At 36.2% G+C, this 25,410-nt stretch overlaps 1 protein-coding gene across 3 annotated transcripts in view; it reads left to right on the top strand.

The window, feature by feature from the left end:
• Positions 1–25,410, top strand: part of LOC145296964 (uncharacterized) — a 176,846-nt gene that overhangs the window by 26,790 nt on the left and 124,646 nt on the right. The window contains exon 1 of one of the 3 annotated variants that reach the window (XM_080143202.1): positions 6,329–8,236. The exons of the other annotated variants lie outside the window; for them this stretch is intronic. Within the exon in view, the coding sequence (XP_079999328.1) occupies positions 8,175–8,236 (62 nt within the window). The 5' untranslated portion in view covers positions 6,329–8,174. Of the gene's footprint in view, positions 1–6,328; positions 8,237–25,410 lie in introns of those variants that run through there. 3 annotated transcript variants of the gene reach the window in all.

The raw sequence follows: 25,410 nt of genomic DNA, 5'->3' as shown, positions 1-25,410 counted from the left end.
ACTCTGAACTCAAGGCAGGATAAGCTGCTTCTAGCAGCTCCTGCCCAGATGTGGCAACAGTACTCCATCGTTGGCCGTACCTGGCTTTTTTATAGGTAAAGAATTGCATCAGGTGTGAGATATTTACTGGAGCAGTAGAAGGATACCACCATTTTTCCTGCGACCTTGGCAATGGATTTGATATGTGTTCCATTTCAGATAAGGAGTAAAGGTCAAGCCCAGAAGGTTGTCAAAACATGAAGCTTCCCTAAGACGAGAGCCATTCATTTCAACCGATGCCAGATTGGCATCAGTGTAGATGGTGTAGAGATAGAAGCATGGTTTTAGATGCATTAAAAGTAACCAGCCACCTCTTTCCCCATTGTACCACATGCTCAAGATCAGAAGAGAGAGAATCAGAGAACTTGGTCATTTACGGTCTTTGATGTGCCACCATAGATTGTAGTGTTGTTAGCATAAATGTCTACGAATGATGTAAGGATGTGATTTGAAAGATCATTAATGTAGATCAGGAGAAGAGTTGGGCCCAGGATGAACCCCTAAGGGACTCCAGCATTAATACTGATTTCAGCCCATCAATCACTACTCTTATGAACCTATTAGAGAGAAATGCTGCCTTTCACTTTTCTGTCTTCCTTCTTTTCTGTCCTCTCCTTCCCTCTTTTCTGTCCTCCCCCTTCCCTCTTTTCTGTCCTCCCCCTTCCCTCTTTTCTGTCCTCCCCCTTCCCTCTTTTCTGTCCTCCCCCTTCCCTCTTTTCTGTCCTCCCCCTTCCCTCTTTTCTGTCCTCCCCCTTCCCTCTTTTCTGTCCTCCCCCTTCCCTCTTTTCTGTCCTCCCCCCTCCCTCTTTTCTGTCCTCCCCCCTCCCTCTTTTCTGTCCTCCCCCCTCCCTCTTTTCTGTCTGTCCTCCCACTTTCCTTTCTAGGTAGACATACATGCACACAAACAATTCTTATTTATATAATAAATTTCTTGAGGAATAAAGCATTTTCTTTCAAAATCGTTACAGCATAACTTTGGAAATGGATGAAAAATACATCTATCTTGAGAAAAAAATGATCCAATTGATCCCCCCCCCCCCCCAAAAAAAAGAAGAAACTTCTTTTAATTTTTAGATATTAATCATCGGGGTAATGCTGATCAAGAATATACCAACTTTGATCATTTGTTTTGTAGTTTTTGTTTTCTTTTACCTAGATATACCCAACAATCATACCAGTGATTATAGGTGCCACAGGGCTTATGAAGAAGAACCTGAAGTCCTACCTAACTAATATTCCTGGTGAACCAAGTGCAAAAGAGATCCAGACAATTACACTTAAGGATAGGATACTAAAAAGAGCTTTCGGCTAGTTTCAATAAAAAGCAGGGAAATGTTGGCAGCTGGTTTGGCTGCCACATACACAGCATTGCAATCTTCAAAGAAAAAAAATGGAAAAAAACCCAAAAACAACTAGCCTTTATATAATAGATTAGATGTTTGTACCTAGTAGTGTATTTGCTTGTAATTTGTTTTTCTTTTTTAAACAATACCAATTTTTTTTCTCCAAAAATTTCTTTGTTTCTATAAAAGAGAAAAATGCATGGACGAATACAGTTATAGTTGTGAATTTATGAGATGAGGATTGATAATTTGTGTTGCTTGAATCATTCTGACTACTGTTCTCATCTTAATTTATTCTCATGTTTTGATCGATGTAACCTTCGACCTTCTCCAGCTGTGTCTTGTTAAACTTGGGTATCTTTCTGTCTTCAGGATGGTGAATGTTTAATACTACGAATACAATTGCGAATAACTTATGACTTCTACTCAGTCATGGCTAACGAAATGTGAACATGCTATCCCCATGGATTAAATGGATCGATTTGAAAATCTGTACAGATTCTTGAGTTTGGCAAGAAATGCTGTCCTTCCCCCTCTTCCCTCTCTTCTGTCCTCCCCCTCTTCCCTCTCTTCTGTCCTCCCCCTCTTCCCTCTCTTTTGTCCTCCCCCTCTTCCCTCTCTTTTGTCCTCCCCCTCTTCCCTCTCTTTTGTCCTCCCCCTCTTCCCTCTCTTTTGTCCTCCCCCTCTTCCCTCTCTTTTGTCCTCCCCCTCTTCCCTCTCTTTTGTCCTCCCCCTCTTTTGTCCTCCCTCTCTTTTGTCCTCCCTCTCTTTTGTCCTCCCTCTCTTTTGTCCTCCCTCTCTTTTGTCCTCCCTCTCTTTTGTCCTCCCCCTCTTTTGTCCTCCCTCTCTTTTGTCCTCCCCCTCTTTTGTCCTCCCCCTCTTTTGTCCTCCCTCTTTTGTCCTCCCCCTCTTTTGTCCTCCCCCTCTTTTGTCCTCCCCCTCTTTTGTCCTCCCCCTCTTTTGTCCTCCCCCTCTTTTGTCCTCCCCCTCTTTTGTCCTCCCCCTCTTTTGTCCTCCCCCTCTTTTGTCCTCCCCCTCTTTTGTCCTCCCCCTCTTTTGTCCTCCCCCTCTTTTGTCCTCCCCCTCTTTTGTCCTCCCCCTCTCCTTTGTCCTCCCCCTCTTCCCTCTCTTTTGTCCTCCCCCTCTTCCCTCTCTTTTGTCCTCCCCCTCTTATGAAGAAAGTCGGAGCTTAGATTATCTGAAACGTTGTGAGATAAAGCTCAAGATGAGAACAGTAGTTTGTGAACTCCAAATAATGAATACACAGCTATTCATCTTTATTTATTTTTAAAATGTCCGATGCAGACAAAGTATTTTCTGGAATGAATTAAATCTAATAACCGTTTTTTTTTTCTATGAACTTAACATAATATTTTCTTCAGCATTTATATATATATATATATATATATATATATATATATATAAGGTGTTCTTTTTCAACAAAACCCTTTCTACAATGATTACGGTTGGATTTAAAGACTGAAATATCAGTGACTTTATGCATTGGTCACTCACCTGAGACTGGCCAGACTCAACATCACTTAAGTGATCTAACGAGAATTGATGTTTCAACGTGATTATTCTATATAATTCAAATAGTAATTCTATCAAAAAATAAATAAATAAAATAAAATGTACATGCCTTTATCAAACAGCTCAACTGAATAACCATGAACAGAATGTGTTTATTTTCAAAAGTGTCCACGCCGCAGCTCTTTGGCTGCTTTCTGTGACCGATCTTAATTGCTGACACTTGAAAAAAAAAGTGGAAACTAGACTAGAGAAGAGGTTGAGAATGTAGAAGAAAAGAAAAAAATCTTGAGGGTCAGAGGTAAGGGTTTCCAGACAGGGACAACGAAATTATCTACCAAACAGTAAAAATCCTGTTTCTAAGTTGTATTGGTCCTAAATATGACCTTAAACTATATCCGATGGTGAGACCACAGTTTGTGGACTTTGGGGAGTGTAGACTCACCATTTAATTGCCATTGCTCCCAGGTCCAGTCTGACCCGGAGTGCTGGTACCTGTTAGGGTCCCAACTATGGGTTAAATAGAGACCGACTTGAAAAAAAAATATATTCATATATTCTATAAAAAAATTGTTCAAAATCACTGAATTCGGTAATAAATAACCTGAAAAATTTTGTTTGAGGATTTCATTATATTTCATTATTAGTAAAATGCCAAAATAGAATATATATATATATGTGTGTGTGTGTGTGTGTATATATATATATATATATATATATATATATATATATATATAGTAGCGGAGAAGGGGGGAGGGCTCGGTTTTACTGGAACGTAAAATACGCTTAAATATGATTTTAATTCGTCCAGATTTCGTATATATTATTATAGTCGTGATTTCAAAAGTAAAAAAAAAAAAAATAGCATTTGGGTGCCATCAGCTAGAATCAAAATCATGTAGTATTCAAAGCTGGTGATGTTATCACTGTTCTAAGATGACACTCATATGAACTGATTAAAAATAAACTAATTAAGTAAATGAATGTACAAAAGGTATAAAGATGTTTTAAACAAAAATACATAAAAGAATCATTTTAGGCATTGGAAAGTACACAATTTTTCTAATGCCAATCCCACTACCTAAAAAAAAGTTCTGAATTTTTTTTTTCCGTATCCTGATTTCAATAAATTAATCCCAACACTATATATATAATGTGTGTGTATTTATTGAAAGATGTTTGAAAGCAAGTTGCATTAAGAGTATTTATGTGAATGAAATGTCTTTTACTATCATATAAAGTCTGTGGAAGGGTAAAATGTATATTTGCAGTAATCAATGGTAGCAGTTTAGTTGTGCCGCGGATTAGCTTGCTTGTTTGTGTGCGAAAGGTGTTTGGGTTTTCGATCAAGTGGAGGATGCTGTTTGTTGTAGCTGATTTATGTGTGTGATGCTGATGCTTGGGTATCTGGTTGAGTTTCACAAGCAGATAGTATTTCTTCAGTAGATATTTTGACTGAAATGCTGGTGCATTACTGATATCTGATTACAATCTAGTTAGTTGTTCCAATGTCTTAGCCTTTATTAAATATATCAGACCTTCTAAAAATGTTTAAACTTTGCGTTTTACACATTGGTTAGTTGGGTAATATGTAGAAAAAATGGCCATTGAGTTACTTTTATATAAAAACTGAAAGAAACTCTTACTCTAATTTTAAATTATAAAGATTTTTATTATTATTATTACAAAGGGGTCACCACTTATCAAGGCCCGGAAGCTACTCGAGGATAAGGGTTAATGCATGTAGTGATCAAGAGGAACATGTTGTAGTAATCGTTAGTAGTGGAAATTTGGTAAATTGAATTACATAAGGGGATTGCTCATCAAGAATTTATTCACATTGGATTTGAAGATAACCATATTGTAATCAGTTGGAAAGCAGGAAAAGAAGTTCCACAGGCATGTAGTTCTAAGAAAGAAGCTTTGTTCATGGAATCTAAGTTTAGGTTTAGACACAGATAAACAGTGGGGTATAGTATTGATAGTGGTTTCAATTAGACGAGTGGTTTTCGTGTAAGTCAGAACAGGGGGACCATAGACTGGAGCTCAGACGAGCACTTGCCATAAAAATAACGATAAAGTAGAGACAGACCCGCAACACCTTCTGTGGGAAGAAGATTGCAGGGAAGAGATAAGGACATCCCCACTAGGCTGCAAAGGCTATTTTGAACTCTGTCAAGGCAGGATAAGCTGCTTTTAGCAGCTCCTACCTAAATGTGGCAACAGTACTCCATCCTTGGATGTACTTGGCTCTTATGTATGTAGAGAATTGCATCAGCAGTGAGATATCTACTAGAGCAGAAGAACAATCCCACCATGTTTTCCAGTGACCTTGGCAACAGATTTAATGTATGTGTTCCATTTCAGATCAGGAGTAAAGATTAGAATTAGAAGCTTGTCAAAGCATGGAGCCTCCCCAAGACGAGAGCCATTCATTTCGATTGATGCGAGACGGTGATCAGAGCATTGATGATATAAAGATAGAAGCTTGGTTTTAGATGCATTAAATTAACCAGCCACCTTTTTCCCAATTGCACCACATGATCAAGATCAGAGAGAATCAGAAAGAACTTAGTTGTTTACAGTCTTTGAAGTGTTCCCACAGATGGTAGTATCGACAGCATAAATGTCTATAAATGATCTTAGGATGTGATTTGGGAGATCATTTGTGTAGATCAGAGAGTTAGGCCCAGGATTGACCCCTGAGGGACTCCAGCATTAATTCTGTGAGCTTCAGATTTCTGCCCGCCCACCTCTACTCCTATAAACCTATCAGAGAGAAATGATTTAATAATTGAAAAGACATTTCCAGCTATACCGTAGCTGGAGATATTGTGGAGTAGACCTTTATGCCATACCTTATCAAGGCCTTTAAGTCAAGGGCAATTGCCCTAGAAAGGAAGCCTCTGTCAAGAGATTCACTAATCCTATGAGATATAATTGTTGACACATCTGCTGTAGATGCATTGTGCATGTCACTGAGGAGGTTATTTTTGCTGTGGTGGTTTACTACATCTCTATTTAACAGATTCCAGCAACTTACGGCCCTGTCGGTGGGGCATTAAAATACGCCGACTGTCCCCCTGCAGAGGGTAAAAGTCCCTCAATGGGGGTCCTGGATATGACCTTAAACTATATCTAGTGGTGAGGCCTCAGCTTGTGGGCTTTGGGGAATGTGGAGTGACCCTTTAATTACCATTGCTCCCAGGTCCACTCTGACCCAGAGTGGTAGTACCTGTTAGGGTCCCAACTATGGGTTAAATAGAAACCAACGTGAAAACAACAAATATATTCTATTAAAAATTTTTTTCAAAATCTTTGGATTCGGCATTAAATAACCCGGAAAGGGTTGATATGCCGTAAAACAACCAACCAACCAACCAGCAACTTACTCATGACTAGGCCAATGACAACAGCATATTCTTTTCCTTGTTTTTATTCTCAGGTGTATATCCATTGATATCTTATGTATCTGTAGAGTGATGTGGTTCTCGGTTGATTAATTGTGTCTGTGTTGTATATATACTCGAGAGTAAAAACAATAAAAAGAATATGCTCGCTCTCCTCATGACACACAGGAGACTAATTGGTCTGTGTTGAGATGGAAATGAGCGATCACCCGAATTTCTAAATATGGGACATACTTCCAGGGTGTTGAGAAGCAATTCTCATTAAGACAATGATTTTACATTATAGGAGCTAGAAAGCGGAGGTGGGGGGTCAATTATGTAAACATATTTATAAAGTTTAATAAAGTAAAAGAAACAGTTTTACTGCACTTACACTGCTTGTTAGTTATTATCTGCTAATGTTGGTGTCAACATAATCCATGACTGCGTTGTGATCATCAACGTCATCAGATTCTTGACAGGAGGCTTTTTGCTCATCTCTAACACCACGGAGATAAGAAGCATGTGCAGGGGGTAAAAAAGTGAGCAGAGACTCCACATCAGCCAGTTTTTTTGTTTTTTTTTCAGCAGAGGTCGCCTTCATAAACATTGGATTTTGACCATGTTCTCAAATGCATTTTATACCCCATGATCCATGCAAAGTAGAGTTTGGGGAACACAGTGGTGTACATAACTCGTTTTACTTATATGTGATGCTTGCTAGTCTATGATTCGGGGTGGAGTGGGGGGCTCCACATATTATTTATTGATCTCTTTCAACGGTCGAAATTCAATTTAAAATATTTGGTTTAATAAACGAAACCTGAAAGTAATACACGATGAAAAATCACAAACACTTTTTTCTTTTTATTTCCTTTTAATATTCGTCTCTCATTCGTCTTCTCCAATTGTCGTTTGTCTTACCTATTTTTCGTTCGTCTCTCTCCCTCTCTCTCCTGTCTCTCCCTCTCTCTCCTGTCTCTCCCTCTCTCTCCTGTCTCTCTCTCCTGTCTCTCCTGTCTCTCTCTCCTGTCTCTCCTGTCTCTCTCTCCTGTCTCTCCTGTCTCTCTCTCCTGTCTCTCCCTCTCTCTCCTGTCTCTCCCTCCTATCTCTCCCTCTCTCTCCCTCCTGTCTCTCCCTCTCTCTCTCCCTGTCTCTCCCTCTCTCTCTCCCTCTCTCTCCCTCCTGTCTCTCCCTCTCTCTCCCTCCTGTCTCTCCCTCTCTCTCCCTCCTGTCTCTCCCTCTCTCTCCCTCCTGTCTCTCCCTCTCTCTCTCCCTCCTGTCTCTCCCTCCTGTCTCTCCCTCCTGTCTCTCCATCTGTCTCCTGTCTCTCTCTTTCCTGTCTCTCTCTCTCGTGCTTCACTCTCTTTCCTGTCTCTCTTTTTGTCTCCTTCTCTCTCTCTCTCTCTCTCTCATGTCTCTCTTTCTCGTATACGTCTCCCTATGTCTCTCACGCACGTTTCTCTCTCTCAACAGCTGTCAGAATTTGGCGTCATATGGTTTTGTAATGTGAGACCTCGCAGTAACATGCCCACCTACCAACCAACCACCCCATTTTTTTTTTTATATATCTTTCATCAACACTGTCGGTGCGCCTGTTTTCTCTAACTCTCTTTATATTTCTATATCTAACACTATAGTCCCCCCTCCTTCTCTCTCTCTCTCTCTCTCTCTCTCTCTTTCTTCAAACTCTAGGGCGGCAGGAGGGGGGGGGACATTAAAACATCAGGGGAAAAAAAAAAAAAAAAAAGAAATTCATATGAAAACACCTCCGAACTTTCCTCTCTTTTTTCCCTTCACCAAAATCAGCTTTCCTGCTTTTACCGTATTTTCCTTGGCCTAAAACACCTGACCGATAACTTCGGCTGATTTTATGAAGATTCTCGCAGCCGAAGTGACGATCGCTTGGAATGTCTGTGATGAAACCTTGCAATGGTAAGTCGAACAAAAATAGTGGCGCCCCTTTATTACTTAGCTTTCTTAAACAACAGGCGGCATTCATTTTCTTCATCCCCATTTCTTTTTCTTTCTTTTTTTTTCCTTTTTTTTATTTTCGGTGCCATTGTTGATGTCGCCGTTCTTTTAGTCTTCAAGGTTAACTTAAATGTTTATAGATTTGTGTATATAACATAGCCGAATATTATGTATGTACGTGCGTGTATGTGTATCTATGTGCATGTAATGTATGTATATAATGTGTATATATTAATCTTGGTGTTATTTCAATAATCTTCAATAGATCATTATAATACATTAAACAAAAAAATGATCTGATAAGGTCTAGGGTTGACACACGACTACACTTGTCCGACCACTCTTGTGTACTAGTGTTTCCGAAAAAAAAATGACGTAAAATATGCTTTGCCTGTGTTTTACTCGATTTATCTGCATATAGTATTAAACTATATATATAATATCATACAGTTTTTGTCAGCAATTTAATTTTATTTTTGGTAATTTTTAATAACCTAAAGAAAAACACAACCCACTCCCACTAACCCCGTAAATTTCATGTCATAGTGAAGGATTTCTTTGCGAATTCATTTCACGCGCTGGGCCCTCTGGGGTAAGTCTGGGAGGACTGTCTTATACTGTTTTAGATTCCTCCTCAATACTTAAAATGGTTTCGTCCGGAGGATAGAAAGACACGTTTTTTACTCGCTAACCATTTGCGTGATGGTGCGTGGTGCTGGTGCGGTTTTATATTTGTTTATATACAAAAAAAAAAAAAAAAAAAAAAATACATATTAGTTTTTACTTGGCGCAAAGGCTGGGAATTCTTATCCTCTGCCCCTAAATCAACAAATATCAAACCATTCCTGTGATGATCCGGTCTCTGTTAGTTTTGGGAATAAAAATTTTGTGCAGTTCTAGGAGGTCCACCTTCCCAGGCCTTACCTTCTCTCTTTGGGTTTAGTTTATTGCTAATCGTTTGCGGCACTCTCACAGTGGGAATGCCGATGGGCTGCCCAGCCAAATTTTGCAAGTCAGAGTGCCCTTCCTCCTCTGGGGCGCTGACTTCTCAGTCCCACTTTCTGAGCCTGGTGTCACAGTTCTTGCAGTGGGGGAGAACTAGTCTTTACTATAGAATGGAGGGGGAGATTTAATGCTTTGTGCGCTCACAACATTGAAACTGTTGAAAGTTAAAATAAAATTATATTTATGTATACATTATGGCAATGTTTACAATCCCATAACTGTCAAAAAAATTCATACGCCAAATTTTACATAAAAAAGACTCTTGTATATAGTGTCTCAACAATGTACTCGCTTCAAATGACAATAAGACCTTTATGAACATAGTAAATGGAACAGCTTCGAATACAGAAAACGAATGTAATTGAAAGATCATGCATACCATTATTGCCCAGACAATGCCGATAATTTGCACCAAGAAATTTGCAAATTTCATGAAACAGGTTGTTACAATACATTTTTGGAGACACCTTATATATACAGTTGAATGATCACACAAATGTAGTCAATCCCAGAATTCGTCACATATTGACTACATTTGTGTGATCATTCAACTGTATATATAGGGCATAACGCCCGGTTTCGTGATATATATATATATATATATATATATATATATATATATATATATATATATATATATACTTTTTAGGGTTTGTATTACTGTACAGATTCGAAAAAGTTGTCAAAAAACAAATACATAACAAATAAATGTTATCAAAGGCAAGATAAATTACTTTTCTACCAAACTGGATATAATTTTCGTGTTTTTATTCAATTTAACATGTTTATTCAGCTCAAAAAGCATACAGTGTTTACCGATGTATTGGAAAATTCAAAATGGCGGCCGACTCTTTCTTTAACACGGTAAGTGCGGGAAAAGGTGTTATAAATAATAAACTAGACAAAATACTATTAAAAAACCACCGAATATATGTCAAGTTATGTCACGGTAACATATATTGAGCGAATTTCTAACAGTATTTTGTCTAGTTTATTATTTGTTACACCTTTTTCCGAACTTACCGTGTTAAAGAAAGAGTCGGCCGCCATTTTGAATTTTCGAATACATCGGTAAACACTGTATGCTTTTCGAGCTGAATAAACATGTTACATTGAATAAAAACACGAAAAATATATCCAGTTTGGTAGAAAAGTAACTTATCTTGCCTTTGATAACATTTATTTGTTATATATTTGTTTTTTGACAACTTTTTCGAATCTGTGTACAGTAATACAAACCCACTTTTTATGTATTTATTTATTTTTTTTTACATAAGCATTATGTTGCTACAAATTTGTGAGCATGTTTCGGTCAGCCATTTTACAAGTAACTATAGACGTCTTCGGGCGATATTTTTTGTACAAAAGTTTAGTCCGTAATGTAAATTATTCAGGGATTCACAACCACGTAAAAAAAAAAAAAAAAAAAATCAGGAGGTTACATCGCTTGTAATTAAGAATAAAAAGATAACACCTTTTAATATGTGAAGAATGCGGAAAAAAGGGAGAGTAAGGTTTATATTAAAAAAAAAAAAAACTGAGAAAAAAAATAAGAAAAAAGAATGGATGGAAAACATAAGAGAAAGAAAAAGCATATATATATATATATATAATAAATTCCACAGCCAAACAACGTCGCAGCCTACGAATGTGTCTAACTGATGAGCCCAAATGAGGGTGAAACTCGAGTCTTCGACTTCCGGTTCTTTGACTGTCATGGCTCTTGTGGGTTGCAACGTCGTTTGGCTGTGGAATTTATTATATACAATCTCTCACATTCTGAAAATCATATATATATATATATATATATATATATATATATATATAGCACAAGTACATAAAAAAGAATAAATTAAATTTTATTTTTCCACAATTTAAAAAAATATATCACAAAGATCTAAAGCACTTGAGATGGCTGAAAAAAAAAAAAAAAAAAAGAATTCGCGAGTGCATATATCATGGATTAGCACCAGAGACCTAGTAAATAGCTTGACAAGTTGAGACAAAGATTAAGAAAATTACGAAAACAGAAAATTCTGTTGTTAATTAGACATGTATTGATGACGATTTGCTGCCTAATGTGTGTGTGCAATTTACTTTTATAGAAGAAATAACCGTAGTGCTCAATTACTTGTGCAAGAGTATATATCTTTTAATTTGATGGCCATTAGTCTGATCTTCCATTGGTACTTTCGATTTCATGGAAACTCAACTCACAGGGTTAAAGATACCAAATGTGATTCTTTCGTAAGACACTTTCAAAACATCAGCTGATGAAGCTATCTTTAATCCTGTGGGTTGAGTTTCCATGAAACCGAAAATACCAATGGAAGATCAGACTAATGTCCATCAAATTAAAATATATTCTCTTGCACAAATAATTGAGCACTGGTACAGTCGTAGCACTCCTTCTGAAGCCAAGCCTGGGTCCCTTTGAACTTGTGGGCCGGCACCGAGTCCTAATGCCACACCCATGGTCGTCAGCAGCCACCTGATTGCATCAGGGGATCAGCATACTCTTTAGCATATTCAGGTACACTGTGGTGTTGACTTTCAAGCTGACTTGAGGTTGCATGTTGTGGCCTTCACCTGAAACCACATCAAAGATCATAGTCGTGGATTGTCTTATGCATGTTGAGCTGTGCCCTCAAGTGTTGAGCCAACTGAATTTGCATATTGAGGATGCTGGCAATGATCCTGTTAGGACAACTTGGATATGTACAGAGCATAAGTTGTACAGCAGTGCATCGCCGATCTCGCTCGTTGAACATTGTCACTTACAGACATGATAAAAGGTTCCTATCGCTCTTGGGATTTGTACACAAATGACCTACTAGTAGACGGTCTGCAACAAAAAAGAAAACCGGTTTTCATCAAACGGAAATGGAATCATGTCGTCTTTTCTAGGGTGACTATTTGATCATTCCACCCCATATATACCTTGTGGCAATTGTTAGTGACCAAAAGGCAACTTAGTAAATGGAGTCAAAAATCTCCCGACGAATAGGAATCCTCACTTCTTGCACTGATGACTGCAAAAGCCTGAAACACTAATGTCTGTATAAAAATTATTTATAATTATTAGCTCCTTTAAGAATATTAAAGTTGACCCACTGTCTAGAAAATAAAAACAAAAAAAGCAGTCACCTAGCATTATGCAACGTTCATAATTTCCGCTTGCTTGAACCCTCTCGATTATTTACTGTTGTCTGTATTTGGCATTTATAGGTGTTAAATTTCCCTTAAATAACGTGGGTATTGTTAGTGGGCTGGAGGTAACCTCTTAGCAAATGGAGTAAAAGGTGACTTTGTAGCTAGATTCAAACCTTCCGCCAGTAGGAATTGTCACTTCCTGCATGAAACATTAGTGTCTGTAAGTATAAAACATATATATATATATATATATATATATATATATATATATATATATATATATATTAGATCCTATCTTGATAAGGAAATGCTCAATAAAAAAATAAAAAAATAAAAAAAATTAGTATAAATCGATTGACCTGATTTACAATTTCTTTCTACAATTTTAAATCACTTTTTTGGAAAATTAGAATTTTCAAAGTTTTTAATTTTTATGACCTCACAATTCTAACAAGTACATACTTTTATTTTTCTGAGGAAAAAATTCTAATTTTCGACATTCTATGAAAATATTTTGCTATATTCTTCGCTTTTGAACTTTTGATGAATTAATAAATATAAATTTTTTTTTTTCAATTTTATTTTCATTTTACTTTTTCTTCTGTATATTTCAACAGAAATCAGACTATCAAACTCTGAACAGAACCGAATTAAGACAGTAGATCTTAGACAAAGAGCTTGGTATCTTTTCGAATAGAGCTATATAAATGATAAATGATAATAAATTGTACTTAACATTTTACTACAGTTTCACGGTATTATCGATCATAAGTGTATCTGAAATATGTCAAGCAATGCAATCCATTAGAAACCAGTTGGATACATTTCTGATAGGAAATGCTGTGTAACTGCAATAAAGTCTTGTATTGTTTTTGGTAATTTAAGTAATCTCCACATTGAAAAAGGCTTTCGGCTTCATGATATCTTAAAAAGAGTACAATATATATATAAAGAAATATGAATTAATTTAGCATATTTGTAGCAAAATTTTTTTTTTTTTTTTTTTTTTCGACAACTCTATCTGTAAACAATTTGTATTGCTTGGATTATTCAGACTACTGTTCTCGTCTTGAATGTTATTTTCACAACATTTCGGCCGATGTAACTTTTGCCCTTCTTTGGGTGTACCTTGTTAAACACTGGGAATCTTTGGATTGAACCCTGGAATCTGCAGGGAAGTTCAAATGGAACTCTTCATTTAATCCACAGGGGTAGTTTCGTCTGCCACAACCAGGTAGAAGTCCTAAGTAATTTGCAAGTGTATTTTGTGTATTGCCCACACTCAAGATTGAACCTTCAACCTCCATAAGAGTGTCAATTAAAACTGAATTTTACGGAGCACTTGGAGGTTCAATCCTCAGTTCAATAGAAAAATTCCAGAGTTCTACAAGATAAACCTAAAGAAGGTTGCAGACTACATCAGCCGAAACAATGTGAGAATAACGCTCAAGATCAGAACGGTATTCCGAATAATGTAAATGATCCAATTCTCATCTCAAAAATTCAAGAACATCTGCAAACAAAACAGCCATTTTTAATCTGCGTTAATAATAGTTAACCCTTGAGCTACGATGGTATTTTTACACACATTATCTATGATGGGTGTCAATTTTTTCACATCACATAAAATCAAATCTTGGATCTTTGAAAAAGAATTTTTTTTTTTTATCAAAAAACAATACAAGCATTCAAACATGCGTTCAAGCATGGGTTTCATTCATTGATTAATGCAGTTAAGGCAAAGAAAAATTCCATGGTCATTGAAGACGCCATTGTTGCAGTTGTTTGTAATAGAAAACTAGGTGTTAAAAAATTAACAGCCAGCATAACCTAAGGGTTAAGTAATAGAATAAATTACTATATGACCTTTCGAAATTTAAAAGGAATTTGCAAATTAAAACATATGCGATAAAATAAACAAATTTCTTCATGTCAAAAAATTAATATAAACAAAATAATCTTGCGTTTGTATATTATTGTTGCTATCTCTATTCATAAAATTCCATGACCAGTTGTCGTGTGTGTTTCTACGGCACAATCACGTTGACACACCGGTTCTCGCCAGATCACTGAAATTAAGCAACGTCGAGTCTGGCCAGTAGCAGATGGGTGACCATTTGGGAAGACGAGGTGCTGTATGTACCGTGAGGCAAAATACCAGGTTGGGAAACTGGCACAGTCTATCCTTCCCTCAAGGGTAGATAGGGCTTTCTTAAACTGTGGCAGGCAACCCATTTAGTGATGGCGTCATGATAAAAAATACCCTTGATAGCCCTAGTAAAGTATCAAGTATTCAGCTACGGAAAAGATTTGAATTACACTACAAACTTGTGTAGTGAATTCAATCTCAGCTGCAGCCACATGTTACTTTTTTTTTATTTATGTTACATGTTCTTCGCCTATTATTATTATTATTATGTAATGTTTTCATTAATGAGTAATCAAGACATATGCCATAATCATGTTGACACTCTGGTTCTTGCTAGATTATCAAAGTTAAACAATGTTGAACCTGGTTAGTAGCAGATATGTGATTGATTTGGAAATACCAGGCGCTGTATGTAGGAGGACGTTAACACCTCCCTGCAATAGTTGCAAAAACCTAATGTTATTATCTTCCCTAATGGGGATATACATGTGATTGAAGACTGCTTGTGAATTTCGTACCCCCATGAAACTTTCTTCTTTGTAAGAAGCCAGTTAAACTCACCTTAGGGTTAGTGCTACAGTTTCGTTTTATTTTCATTTCAATCAATAAACCAAATCAAAATCCTTATGCATATGTACACACGTGTTTACATGTGCTGCTCTTTTACGCATTCTTTGTTTCTTTTCATGGTCGCTGTTTCGTCTAATGTTTGTTGCATGGTCTGCCTTATCTTCCTCTTTTCTTGTGGCCGTGATTCGCCATCAGTGCTGCGAGACAAATAAAACTTTTCATGCAGGAAAGACAAGGGAAACATTCACTGAGTTTTCAAGGTTTTACTTGGAGAAAATGGACGTGGGAGAGTGAGATTAATGTTATGCTAATAATTTTATACTTCTTAAACTTAACTTTCTAACTTTATGAAATGAGTGACGCAGACGGACAGACATGAAAGTAACATTCGCCTTAGATGATCAATTTTCCACATCATGAGCCATGTCTCATTCGCATGACTTCCTGGAGAGAACTGATTTGAAAACCTTAGTCTTCTTTCATTCGAAAATGCGATGCCATTTATCAACTAACACCCGAAAAGTATCCTGTACCTCTATAAGGCCACCATTCGCCCATGTATGGAGTATTGCTGTCACATCTGGGCTGGTGCATCTGCTACTAGTCTCTCGCTCCTTGACAAGGTTCAAAAGAGTCGCAAACCTGATAAGCCCTGAACTGGCATCTAAGCTTCAGCCTCTGTCCTATCGACGAAATGTTGCATCCCTCTGCCTTTTCTACAAGTATTTTAGTGGTGAATGCTCTGACGAACTGTAATCACTTGTGCCCCCACGACGTGAGCACCCTCGACAAACCCGACAGGCTGTTAAATCCCACCCCCACACTGTAGAGATCTCTAGATGTAAAAGATCTTTTTACTTCAATAGTTTCTTCCCCAGAACCGCTAGACTCTGGAATTCCATTCCAGGTCCCTGCTTCTCCAACAGTACTGACGTGCAGAAGTTTAAGTGTAATGTGAACCGACATCTTGCTGCCCAAATCCCAGTAGTTGTTGCCCCTGATAGTAGCCCCCTACACCAAAGTGGCAATTTGCCTTGTTTGGGGTGAAAATGTAATTAAAAAAAACAAAAAAAAAAACTATCCTCATATAGTTCAACTTTTTTTATTTATGACGTTCGAGCCCTGCCTTGTCAGCCATCATTGATTCAACGCTGGGAACGATTTCTGTTTTACATATATGGGTTATCAGAATGCACTTGGTGTGACCCTTGGCAAAATTCACACTAGTTAACTTAATCAGAACTGATGTAGGATTCCTGATATGTAATAATTATCTTATTTACTATCAACAGATTTATTGAAATAAAATTGCAATAGTATTAAAATGAACTTTTTAACATCCTATTTAAAAAAAAAAAACAAATTTAACTTTTTAACCACCATTTGCCATGTCTAATAGCACCCTACCTGAGAGTATATCATTCAAATTCCTCTGCCTAACACTTACAGTAGAGATGTACCGATTATCAACTCGGCCGATTACCGATTAATCGGCCAATTAATAGGTTTCCTAATGCGGATTTATCAGCTAATTTTGTTGTCATAAATGATGCTAATATTAATTATATTGGAAAGAAAGACCAGTTAACTCCCTTTTTTGCTTGCCAGTGAAAATTTATCGAAGAGACATTTCTCGTCTACACCATATCATCAAATAACATATAGACTTTTACAACTGCACTGAATTAAAGGCAAATAGATGTAAGCATATGCAAAATTTCCCATCTTTTCTCGTCCTATTGAATTAACATTATTTTGTACTTTAAATCAGTGTTGAAGAAAATTATTGCTTTATTTTTCAGTTTTCATGTTGAGGAATTGTACAGTAAATTGCAATGATGTGTGAACTGAAAATAAAGCATTCTTCATCAGTCATATTCTTGTTCCTCATTTGTGGATTCTTGTTACCATTATATATATAGTTTTATTTTTCTTGTTTAGATAATGTATATTTCATTGAGATAAATTACTAATTAGATGTCAGACATAAGTATTTTAAATACGTAAAAAATAACTAAATATTAACTAAAACCATTTTGACAACCAGTTTCTGCTGGAAGTATTTTAATGTCAATCCCAAGAATAAGAATACAGCTGCCTGCAGGTTATGTCGAACCATCACATTAAGCAAATCGCATCACATTAAGCAAATCGCATCACATTAAGCAAATCGCATCACATTAAGCAAATCGCATCACATTAAGCAAATCGCATCACATTAAGCAAATCGCATCACATTAAGCAAATCGCATCACATTAAGCAAATCGCATCACATTAAGCAAATCGCATCGCATCACATTAAGCAAATCGCATCACATCACATTAAGCAAATCGCATCACATCACATTAAGCAAATCGCATCACATCACATTAAGCAAATCACATCACATCACATTAAGCAAATCACATCACATCACATTAAGCACATCACATCATATTAAGCAAATCAGCAAAAACTTTTACAATGACTAATAGTTTAAACCATCTTTAGAAAGGTTCATTCAAAAGAAACAAAAGTTGCAGATAAAAAAAGGAGACAATGAATATTCAGGGACAGACATTCCAGGAACAAATGAAAGCAACTACGAGCCTCCAGCGAAACACCAAGCTACTACAGAAGCACTATTGGACAAAAAGAAAGTTTGAAATATTAATCATGGCAGGTCACAAGAAATCCATTATCTGAAAAGAGAAATGCTGTTGATATTCAACTATTTTCTGTAACATCTGACATTGGATTTTAATAGGCTTATTGCAAAACTTTGCTCAAATTACAAAATTCTATCAAAAAAGTATTTCACTGCAAAATAATTTGATATATTAACAAAAGTTCAACACTCCTTTGCTGAAATTAGCAGCATTTCATGAACTATAAGCATTTAGACAGCTACAACAGATAATGCTCCCTTTGAGTGTTTGACAGTTCATTGGCTTTCAAATGACTTTGAACCGTGCAGAGCTGTGCTTGGAGTTGGTCCATTCCCTGGTGCATATACAGGTGCAAATATGGTTGTTGGTGTCAGGAAATGTGATTTAGAATAACTATCATACATTGCAACTCAGTCTGTAAAGACAACCATTACATCTAACAGAAATACAGTTTCTCACTTTAATTGCTTTCTATTAGCAATTAGTAAATTATCTGAAATACAGGATCAGCTTGATTTGGAAAAACAAACTCATTCAAGATGTGACCACATGGTGAAATTCAACAGTTATATACTGAAAATAAAGATCAACAAAAAGCTTTTGTAATGTTAAGATTCCCACTTTAGAAACTTACCAATGGGAACTTGTTTGATAAAATATCCAGTTCCTGAGTCCATTTGAAGAAATCACCAAAGAAACAAGTCGCAGAACTTCAACCATGTCAATCATACGTACAAATTTTAGCTCTGAGGTTATTTCTGTCAAAAGCTGTTCAATCTAATTCTACTATTTCTCACTTTAGTGGAATTCAGGTTATTAATGGAAACAAAATTTTCATCCTTTCTAAATGTTTCCTAGACTCAGGATTCAAATATTAATTTTAAAAGATTAGCATAAAAACATTTAGAATTGGATTCTACACCTATTTTCCACTGATGATAATGAAGCAGAATCAGCAGGAGACACTACTACTGCTGAAGGTGAAGAAGCACGAACATGTGTAAATTACAACCTGGCAACTTTGAAAACAACTAACAAAAAAGTAACCAGTAAAAATGTCACAAAGGATGCTTTCATCACTCCTAATATAAGAAGACAATAGGAAGTAAAAGTACAATTATTTCTAATTCAATTTCGGCCTTCAGTTTTAAGCTATGAAAAGTGAGCATCACTTATAATAGCAAAATTGCACTGATGGACAATTTTTAAAGTATCATGAAATAAAACAATTAAATTAAAGTAAATATGAACATTCAGTATAATTCCATACATAATGATTATTATGTCTACTTTTTTAAACAATTACAACTGCAACTTCATTATAAGTCGATAAAATATTGATATGTTCAATTTTGGTAGTGGATATAAAGTACCAAATATATTGCACAATCACATTGATACTACGGTTCTCGCCAGATCACTGAAGTTAAGCAATGTTGAGCCTGGCCAGTACTATATGGGTGACCATTTGGGAAGGCTAGGTGCTGTATGTACCTTCTGGGAAGGTTGGGCATGGGGCCAGAACCCTCACCCTGTAAAAAGAACTCACTACAAAAACATCTACAAAAAGTTGTAGATGGCCTATGTCCCTCCAGGGGCTCAAGGGCTATGGATATAAAGTACCAAACGTCATAAACATTTACTAGTTTCAAAATCACACATCACAAAAACTGTTAAAATACACAGATCTGGAATATTGCATGTCTAATCAATACATATTGTAGAATGCTATACTATATACTTCTTAAATAGTAGTACTCAAGAAAATTTAATAATTTTATGTTGTTTTTCACTTCGTTTTTCATGGTGATGTAATAAAGTAAACATACATGTTCAATATCAATTGAATTTTAATAAAAGAGAGAACTGCTATCGATGATAGTTCTTTATAATATTGGTATTTTGGGGGGGGGGTCTGTTGAATTCTTAGCTTGGCACTGATCATATTCATCCATTTGAGATGGTTCCCTCAACCCATTCTTCAGTCAAACACAAACAGAAAAAAACTTCAATTGCCCTTCTTCGATGCTTGGTGCACAAATCACTTGTTTTGTATTGTTTATTAAATTGTTAGGTGAAAGCATAGACTAGTTACAAAACACCCTCTCCCCCACATGTAAAGAAATGTTTCTAAAAAGTTCTCCGAATAAGTACTATTGTTTTTTGATTGTTTTAACATTATTATTTTATTTTTGTATTGGGTTTAAGTTAACGCTTTGATTGTTTACAGATGATTTATTTCTGGTTTGTGCAAATCATTCTACTTTACGTTGAATGCCCAGAAAAAGTTAACTCTGATTAATGTTTACCAGTTTTAGAATAAGCAAACGAATTTGGCTGTTTTTTAGGAGAACAGAATATTTTTTTAACTGGTAAACATTAATAAGAACTTTTTCATAGAATATGTGTGAAGCAGAATGATTCGCACAAACCAGAATTTTTTAATAAGAGATTCGTTCATTTTCTTCATATGAGAATGAGACGATATAAGATTTCTACCATAACAACTTACCAATGGGATCTTGTTCAAAAATTGTCCAGTTATTGAGTTCATTTGAAGAAATCACCAATGAAGCAAGTCATAGAACTTCAACAATATCGATGATAATACCTAAATTTTAACTTTGAGGTTATTTCTTTCAAAAAGCTGTCAATGTAATTCTCATATTTCTGACTTTAGCAGAATCCTTATCACTTCTAAACAATTCACTGAATCAATGGAGACATACTTTCCGAGAGCCAAGATTCAAATTTAAATTAAAAAAAAAATGCAATGAAAAACACTAAGAATCGGATTCTACATCTTTCTACTGATGAAAATGAAGTAGAATTAGCAGAGTGCTCTTCTTCAAGCTGTCTTGAGAGTCAAGATCGCAGTGGAAGTAAAATTATATCTCTTTGAAGCCTGTTTGATGAATAGCTTCAAATAAGCCTACAGTAACAAATCAGAACAGAGCAGGTAGAAACTGTGATCCATTTCAGTGGTGGAAGAAGACACAAAAAACCTTACCACTGCTGAGTAAACTGGCTTCAAAATATTTAAGTGCACCATCTTCATCTGTGGAGAGTGAGAGTCTCTTTTAGTACAGGTGTTCATGTGTATGAACCTACAAGGAACAAACTCTGTCTTGAGAATAGAGAAACTAATGTTTTTACATTACAACTTAAAAGTATTCAACTTTAAATACTAGGGAGACTGTGAGAGCAGAAGAGGCAGACAACAAAAATAGAAAAGGAAGTAGAGCAGCAGCAGCAGAACTTCAGCTTATAGTTATTCACTTAAAAAATAACAATTTGTACTTTGTAGTTGGTTTATAATTTCTTTTTTCTTATCTATTTATTTAATTACATTCATTTAAGAATTGGAAATTGTATTTTGTAATTTTAGTTAAAGGCAAAAAGCCATAATACTGCTCAGACACTTAACAAATGCTAAGTTAAATTAGCAGTTACTATGTTTATGTGTCAAAGCTATCTGATGGCAGTAATCGGCCGATTAATCAGCAAAATTTGCGGATTGCCGGTCATACCGATTATCTGCCGATTAATCGGTACACTCCTAATTCACAAGCAACATGAACTGGAGCAAATACATAGAAGATCTAGCCAAAGCTAATGGACTCCCTCTACCAGGCTAGAAACCTTCTCACACCTGCCAGTGTCCTATATCTCTACAAAGCCACCATTTGCCATGCATGGAGTATTTTTGCCACATTTGGGCTACAGTGTTAATCACTAGCCTCTCCTTATTAGATGGGGTCCAAAAAAGTCTTCAATCTACCACTGATAGCCATGACAAATAGCACCCTACCTGAGAATTCTTCCTTCAAACGCCTCAGCTTAACATTCACAGGCAATGTGAACTGGAACAAATACATTACATTGTGAAGGCTGCTGCAAAGAAGGTAGGTTTTCTCTATCATGCTAGGAGACTACTCTCACCTGATAGTATCCTTTACCTCTAAAAAGCCACCATTCGCCCATGCATGGAGTATTTCCACATCGGGGCTGATGCATCTACTGCTAGTATCTCCCTCTTGGACACGGTCCAAAGAAGAGTCTCCAATCTAATAGGTCCCGCACTGTCAAACTAAGCTTCAATCCCTGTCCCATCACCGCACTGTTGCATCTCTGTTCCTGTTTTAGAAGTATTTTAATGGAATGTGTTCTGATGAACTCATTGTACTTGTTCCCCCTCGATGTACATACCCCAGACAAACCCACTTAGCAACAAACTCGCACCCTTTCACTGTTAATGTCCCTAAATGCCGGGAAGCCTTCCACTAATAGTTTTTCCCTTAGACAGCTAGATTTTGGAATTTCCTTTCTGCTATCTGCTTACCTGACTGTAGACATGCATAAATTTAATGTAAACCAACATCTTTCTCATTTCCCCTGGGCATGGTCCCAAATAGTAACCCTTACATCCAAATGATGATATGCCTTGTTTTGGGTGAATTTGATTTAAAAAAGAAAAAAGTCAACTAAGCTTCCACTCCTTGTCCTTTAGTCTGTTCATCTGTCCGCGCTTTTCCCAATAACTATGCCTTGGAATTTTTTGAAATTTTGCACAAACATTAAACATGATATGAGTAAAAAAAAAAAAGTAATAATGGATTCTCTGGGAAAACTCCGGTGCCCCCTCCCCCTCCTAGGGGTTTCTTTCAGATGAAAATAGCTAAAATTGAGACTTTTGTGCTTAAAAAAAATACTTATGCTTTGGATTTTTATAAAACGTTCTGCAAAGTTGTAACTAACTAATTTCTATATAATTTTGTTTGTCTATACTTCGCGATAACTCTTGGGTGTGCCCCAGGGGTTCTTTTAGGGCTAATAAAAACACTCCATTTTGTGACTATTTTACCATATTTGTCCAAAATTTTCTGTGTATGTCTATTTATTAGCAGTTTTGCATGGTGCTGAACTCAAATTTAAATAATTAAGGCCTTGAGGACTTTTGCGACTAAATGGAAGGGAGGGGGCAAATGATGAACTTAGTCATTTCTTTTTTTTTTTTGCATGATGCAGAACTCAAATCTATATATGTTAAGGCCTAAAACTGCACCGTTTGTTCATTTTCACCAGGATTTGATGTCCCCTGGGGACTTTTGGGGCTAAATAGGGTGAGGGGGGGGGCAAATGCTGAATTTAGTCATTTATTTTTTTAATGCCTCGTTCACTGTGCACTCACGAGAGACCATGCATGCTTCACTTGTTCTCTCTCTGAAACTGCTAGTCTTTGAAATTTCCTCTTCATTTCTTGTTTTCCTTGACTGTATTAACATTGAAATGTAATGTGAAGAACTCTCGCTGCGCAATTCCCTACTTCGGATATCCCTATAAGTACGGTCCATAATTCAGTAACCCCTTATGTCACTGTGACAATGTGTTTCGTTTGGGATGAATAAAAACAAATTAAGTCTACTACAGTGCATGTGTTTTTTCATAAACAAGTCAACCATTTTAATCTTTAGTTAATAAAAAAAAAAAAAAAAAAAAAAAATGTGGCCTTACAAAATTTGAAAGGAATTTTGAAGTATTTAAGCTGTTGAATAGATCATAATCATGGTTTTCAGATTCTTATCCTCATTTAATTAAATATTTGAAATTTAATTTCTAAGTTTACGAAGCGAATAATAGAATACAGAATTTCTTAAAAAAAAAAAAATATCTAAAATTAACTTGGTTTCGATGATACACATCTTCATCAGACATAGACACTGTTTTTTGGGGGTCCCCCCCCTCCTTCCCCCTGGCATGGTGTCATTAGAAATGTAAATTGTGGGTGATCTTTAACAGTGATTTATAAGAAAATTCTAGTTCTAAGAAAAAAGAATCTCTAAAAGATTAAAAGTTTTGAAAGGGATTTACACCCAAAAATGTTATAGAAAGATAAATTATCAATCAATAATAGTTTTATAACAATTAAATTAATGACCAAATGGTATCGTAACAATTAAATTTAATTATGTATTTTTTGAAATCCTTTGAGATGAGCCTTCATAATTTGTGTATTCATTTTTTTTTTTTTTTTTTTTTTTTTTTTGCGGACTGTTATCCTCATCTTCATAGTTGTTATTATTTCACCACGTTTCTGCCAACTCATCCTCTGGCCTTTTTCAGGTGGTTAACTACGACAGGATAGGAATGCTAAGTCTTGTAACTGTATCCTCAGTAATTACCGCCTTCCATAGTTGTTGTTTCAGCAATGAAATTTAAATATATAATACCATTCAATACGAATCTAACAATGGAAGACCAGATAAATGCACAAAATTGGATTTATAAGACCATAAAATCCAACATTGATTGCCTTTTGGGGCCTGTAGCACAGTGGATAGAGGCATTGAGTCTCTACGGTTCCAGGTAAGCATTGTCTGAAGATAGCGGTTTCAATCCTACCCAAGCAGGCCAGAGGCTTAGTTGGCCAAAGCGTGGTCAACAACAACTATGGAAGGCAGTAATTACTGAGGATACAGTTACAAGACTCAACATTCCTATGCCGTCGCAGTTAACCACCTGATGAAAGCCAGAGGATGAGTTAGCCGAAACGTGGTGAAACAAAAACAACTATGAAGTTGAGGATAACAGTCCAGAAAAGATGAACGCAGAAATTAAATTTAACAAATTTTTTTATTCTGAATTAAATAATCCCAGGTAGTGCCGGATAGGTACACCTACTTTTTAATGCTATGTGTGAATTATACTGGAATAATTCAGTAATAGGGAAATAAAAAGAAGTTATGCAAATAATTTAATTTGAAGTTTCCCTTAACTTAAGGAGTGTGAATTGTTTATATTTTCTTCCCTTAAGCTTTCTAATGTTAGCAATTATATTTTTTCTACAAATTTTTCTGATTTCATATTTGGTTGCAATAATCAACAGATTATGGTAAAAATTTCTAATCCTGCAATGGGAAAAGAAACTAAGAAGCTATTATCTATCATACTTAAAAAAAAAAAAAAAACAAATCCTCAACCTAAGAAGGGGAGTATTATTATATAGTTATCCAGACATATGGTCGAGTGGTCCTAGACGTTGTATCAAAGTTTACAGTTACCCAAAGGTGCTGAGTTCAATCCTGAACGAAGGCAGTGAAAAGTAACATTCAAAACAGAATCAGCAACTATGTCCCAGAGCCTAGCTGGAGTCCGAACACGGTACCCCTGTAATAATAAAGGGTTGGGTTCCAGACTCCTAACAAACGGTTCCCCAGTTCGTTACAAAACACCTGATGAAGGCCGGAGAGCAAAACGGCCGAAATGTTGTGACGATAATAACCAAGATGAGGACAATCTCAATCAATGAAAACATACAGACATCTCAAAAATGCAGACAATTACAACCTCTATTCAGGTCTATATCTCTAAGCAGTATATGCAGTCCATAATACCTCACTAATGAGCATAGCATCGTAGACTCCTCCGATAAAGCTTTAAAGTACCCAAATATTCCTTTTTTAATGCTAGAAAAAAGCCATTCTCATGAACCACAATCTATCCAACACAAACACAACTGTTACTCATGGATTAATAAAAAAAAAGGTCATATTCATAAATGACCTCCCTGATGAAATAGTTTCCGAAATGGGTATATTTGCTGACACC

This window comes from Euprymna scolopes, chromosome 2 (assembly GCF_053919585.1).
Source record: "Euprymna scolopes isolate OS-2025 chromosome 2, ASM5391958v1, whole genome shotgun sequence".
NCBI classification, from domain to species: domain Eukaryota; kingdom Metazoa; phylum Mollusca; class Cephalopoda; order Sepiida; family Sepiolidae; genus Euprymna; species Euprymna scolopes.
This window is presented reverse-complemented; position numbering and strand designations above follow the sequence as displayed.